Source organism: Mus pahari, chromosome 12 (assembly GCF_900095145.1).
Source record: "Mus pahari chromosome 12, PAHARI_EIJ_v1.1, whole genome shotgun sequence".
Lineage (NCBI taxonomy): Eukaryota > Metazoa > Chordata > Mammalia > Rodentia > Muridae > Mus > Mus pahari.
The window spans coordinates 55,612,062-55,616,979 of NC_034601.1; the positions used below are offsets into that span (position 1 = coordinate 55,612,062).

At 39.2% G+C, this 4,918-nt stretch overlaps 1 protein-coding gene across 1 annotated transcript in view; it reads right to left on the reverse strand.

The window, feature by feature from the left end:
• Nucleotides 1–99: 99 nt before the first annotated feature.
• The window catches only part of Nsun3 (NOP2/Sun RNA methyltransferase 3), a 50,116-nt gene continuing 45,297 nt past the window's right edge, over nucleotides 100–4,918 (reverse strand). The window contains exon 6 of the mRNA XM_021209856.2: nucleotides 100–2,024. Within this exon, the coding sequence (XP_021065515.1) occupies nucleotides 1,721–2,024 (304 nt within the window). The 3' untranslated portion in view covers nucleotides 100–1,720. The remainder of the gene's footprint in view (nucleotides 2,025–4,918) is intronic.

Consider the following 4,918-nt stretch of genomic DNA (forward strand, 5'->3'; position numbering starts at 1 on the left):
GGAACTCACTTTGTAGACCAGGCTGGCTTCAAACTCAGAAATCCACCTGCCTCTGCCTCCCAAGTGCTGGGATTAAAGGCGTGCGCCACCACCGCCCAGCATGATTTTTCTTAATAGTTGGAAAAATATGTTTGGATCCAACTGGTGCATTTCTAAAGAAAAAATTTATGATTGAAAATTGATTTAAAAAAATCCTAAGTGTAAATATAGAAGTACACCCAAAATTCTTGGGATATGTGTAAATAGAGACCACTCTGAATGGTTTGGGGTCTTGGTAATGAATAACTGACTCTTATTAAGTATCTTTTACATTAATATGTGACATCACACTCTCATATAACATTTTATAACCAAGTGAAATAAAAAGCCTCTCCAGATTGCAACTGTAAGATAATCAGATTCTGTAGTACTCATTATGACTGCAATTATGTAACAAAACACTCCAAATATAGTTCAGTTATTGCCGTTTTTAATCATTCTGGTTTTGTTTCAAGTGCTTGCTTTATAGCCTGCTGGATAGACTCCATTATTCTACAAACTGAATGTCGAAAGTCAAATGCGTGCGTGTGAATCTGTTGTTCTAAAGGCCTTTCAACATAATTTACCCTTTCAATTTGTATTTGTGAATAAAAGGAAATGGGGAGAAATAAAGCTGGTGTCAATAGAGTCACTGACCTTTGCAGTAAACAGAAGACAGTCCTTAACACAAAACAACTTTGCAAATAAGAAACCTATTTTGCTAGAACTAGAAATTGTGCTGCATAAGAAGTTAGCCTTGGAATACCAATTATTCTTACTAAAAGAATCTGCAGATTTGATGAAGAAACAGTAAAAGTGTTGACAAATACACATTTTTAATGGAAAGATTTAAAACACTCATGTTATTGAATATGGTCCTAAACATTTTATGCACAGAACTCAGTATTCTAATTAATTTAACTATAAAATCCCAATTAAAAGACTAAAAATTATTATACAGAACCAACACCATCTGTCCCACTTTAAATCATAACTATTCATATATTTCGAGGAGCAAAATTATACCTGAAAAATTCTTAATCCTATGCTCAGTGAGGCTGAAATACTAACTAAACAGGATCCAAATGGACCTAGGGAAAGTGGCTCTGTAAGTATTTAAATACTAACTGTAGGGGCGGTTCTGATGCTATCCTGTTCCCCAATTGGTTCTTAACTGTCAGTAAAGAAGCCATGAGCCAATTGCTGAGCAGAAGGAATAGGTGAAACTTCCAGGTCCCTGGAGGAAAAAAGACAGACACAAGGAAGGAGAGACAGAGTTTGCTGGTCTTCTGATGGAGAAAAGTTGACCATGTGAGATCTCAAAATGGAGTGGCCACACAGGCCACTCCTACAGGCTGGTGGTCAGGGGAGTTTAGCAACTAAAGTTTAGGGTGGGTGGGAGATGCAGACTAAGAATACTGATAAGGGCATGCTTTTCCAAGTGGGAGATAACAGCACGCTGCAATTGTGCCAAGAAGGCAAGTTCAAAAGGAATAGCTGTGCGTGCGTGTGTGTGTGTGTGTGTGTGTGTGTGTGTGTGTACACGCGCGAGCCTGCCTGCCTGCCTTTTATCGGTGGATTCAAGGAAAGATGGGTGGGGGCTGGTAGCTTGGCCCATTCACGGAACTAAGGCAGAGTAGCAAGGAGCTACACATAACAACTAACACGTGGTGAGCTCAGAAAATATGCATTAAATAACACATCAGCATGGCTTACAAAATTCACCTTGCCATTTTCTTGTACTCATCCCTTTTTTCAGTTTGGCTATATACATTGGGCCCCAAGCTTTGCCCTTTTCAGGAATTACCAAAAGGCTGCATTTCTGGTCAGTGGGAGCAAATGTGAAGTCTTGGGAGAAAGTCCTTGTTATCCCACTAATATCCACAGGTACGATGTTACTGTCGGAAGTTAAGATCTCACTGATCACATCTTGATTTTCAGCCTTGGAAAGTGTGCATGTAGAGTACACGAGTAGCCCTCCAGGACGTAAGGCTTTAATTGCAGACCTGTGTGTAATGGAGAAAAAAGAGATGAGTTAGGCGATCCAAGTCAAGGAACCTACAGACCAGCCTTACTCTGGCTAAGGATACAGTAACTAGTGGTTTTCTGACCCTAGTTATAGTTTGTTTGCATTTATCACTGCAAACAAACCAGATAGATAAATCAAGAGGGAAAAGTCAGAGAAAGTGAGTTTAGCTGCTTTGTTCTTTCAATGACAGGGAGACAGAGAAAGAAAATGGATAACGTGTTTGCCTTTTAAGTCATGGAAATAAAATAGGAAAAAAAAAACACTCTAATTGAAAGCAGACAAAAAAATCATTGATCTTACTCTATGTACTCCAGGTTGGCCTATCATGTAAAATCAGAGGTTATAGGAACAAGGGATAAATAATTTGTGGGGATATGAGGCAGCTGTAGCTGTTTGTGGGCCATTCCTCAAACCAAAGACCTCTGCACTCTACTTTAAAGGGATCCTCGAGAGCCATGGTTCTCTAATGTTGCAACCCTTTAAATCAGTTCCTCATGCTGTGATGATCCCCAATCATAAAATTATTTTCATTGCTACTTTATAACTGGAATTTTGCTACCATTATGAATTATAATGCAAATATTTTTGGAGGCAGAGGTTTGCCAAGGGGGTCACCATGCACAGGTTAAAAACTATTACTCTAGAGTTAGGCCCCAGCTTACCATAGTGTGATATTAGCAGGAAAAAGCTTCCAAAAAACCTCCTGTACATTGTTTTCTTATAAACTAAAAAGTTATAACCAAGGATTCCCAAGAAATGATTAATCAATATATAAGAAAACAAACACCAAAACAGCAAAAATACGGCCCAGGAAGAAACTGCCAATTCAACTCAGGCAACACAATGACACAATAAACACAGAAAGATCAGCAAGATGGATCACTCAATATCATAAAAGAACAGGAGGAAGACAGAGCATAGCCATTTAATACATGTATGCTCAAATAAGGAAGATGCTAGAGACACAGTTGGAAGGTAAAGGTCAGCATATTGCCTAGCCCTCATCTTCCAAGTAGGACAAAAGATAGTCAAAAGGTCAATCAAGCTCGTCCAAAATTTCAAGTGACAAAATTGGGACAATAATATGCAAAATTTTGGCAATAGGAGTTAAATTAATATAATACGAGGATAACTTTCCAGAAATAGGACAGAGAAATGACTCATCCAAGAGACTACCACATTCATTATTATTCATGTAACAGCTAGCTAGTATATGCTGGTTATTGGACATGTATCAATGAATAAAACAATATGACATAAACACTAACAATTTAAAACACCTCCTACCAGGTGGGATGTCTTACACCTTTAACAAACCCTTTTGTTCTCATTATTAGCCCAGGGAGAGTGGCTATGGAAAGCTGAGTAGTCCAATGAAGGAACTGAGCCCTTTATACAATGGTGGGTAAACACACATTGTCTTTCCATGGAACTGAGTTTGGAATGGGCTCTTTAAGGAGATAATTGAGTTGAAACCCAATCATTAGAGAGGTTACACTAATCAAATTTAGCTGATATTGTTACGGGAAGAGATTAGATACACAGTGACAGAGAACGGAACATGTCAGCAACAGGAAAACAAGTTAAGCAGTCATGGAGAGAGACCTCCGAAGAACCCAGTCCTTTCAGTGTCTCTGGCAGATTTGTAGCCTGTCTGTTACCTGTCAGAAATAAAGTACTTCCTTCATAAGCTACTCATTCAGCTGTACTGTGCCATGGTGTAACATGGTGGGAAATGTAACTTTAAGTAAGACTAAATAACAACCGGGCCAAGCAGATGTGTGAAGGATGCACATTCTACACTGCAGAATAACCATTAGAAAGTCTCTAAGGCACAGCCAAGGACACGGGACAGCTGTGTGGCTGAAGGAGTGAAGAGAGGAAAGTTATCATGAGATGAGATCAGGCAGAGGAGCGGAGGGGCCTGTGACTGCTGCATAAACTTCCCCATGTTCACTTGCACTGTAATACATCATTGCTAAAGGTTATGCTGAGAATATGGGAAGATAATAAAAGCCCCCAGAAGGAAAAAGGAATACTAGGAAATGGGTCATCTCAGCATTCAGAAATCGGGATGGCAACAGTGGATATCAGGTGAATTCCATTTGCAACTTACCCTTAAAAAAATACCCAAGAAGAATACAGAAACTCTATGATGCTGCTGGAATATTTCCTCTGGCAAACAGAAGAGACAAGTCAAGGAAGAGAAACAGAAGCCATACAGAGTAAATACAACAAGGAACTGAAGAGCAGGAGGCCTCAGAGAAAGGGCAGCGTGTGAACTTTGGAGCAAAGGCTCGTTAGGCTGCAGAGAGGGAGATCTCTATGGAGAGTGACTGACAGGTGAGAAAAACCTGAAGATCTCCCATGCACAGCTGGGATAGAGAAAGTTGCTGCTCCCATCTCATTTGTTCCAGGAGAATTCAGTAATATTCCTATAATAAAACTCAACTAACAGAAAGAAAAATGTACTTTTAACACATTACCCAAGTCTACAATGAATATTTTTATAGAGTTAAACAACATATACCCTTTACTGATCCTCAATGTTCAGAAACACTCAGTAGACCGATACTAGGATAATGTCTTGGATAGTAGATAAAACCTCAGAAGGAATACTACCAAGGTTGACAACTATGAAAATGAAAATACCATCAAAAGATACTGAGAAATAAATGAGAGGGAGACATGTGTGGTAATGTTGCCATACAGAGATGCTTACTGTGGGAAAAGAGAGGAGGCAGTGTCCTTGATTATTATTATTTTATTTATTTATTTATTTATTTATTGGTTTTTCGAGACAGGGTTTCTCTGTATAGCTCTGGCTGTCCTGGAACTCACTCGGTAGACCAGGCTGGCCTCGAACTCAGA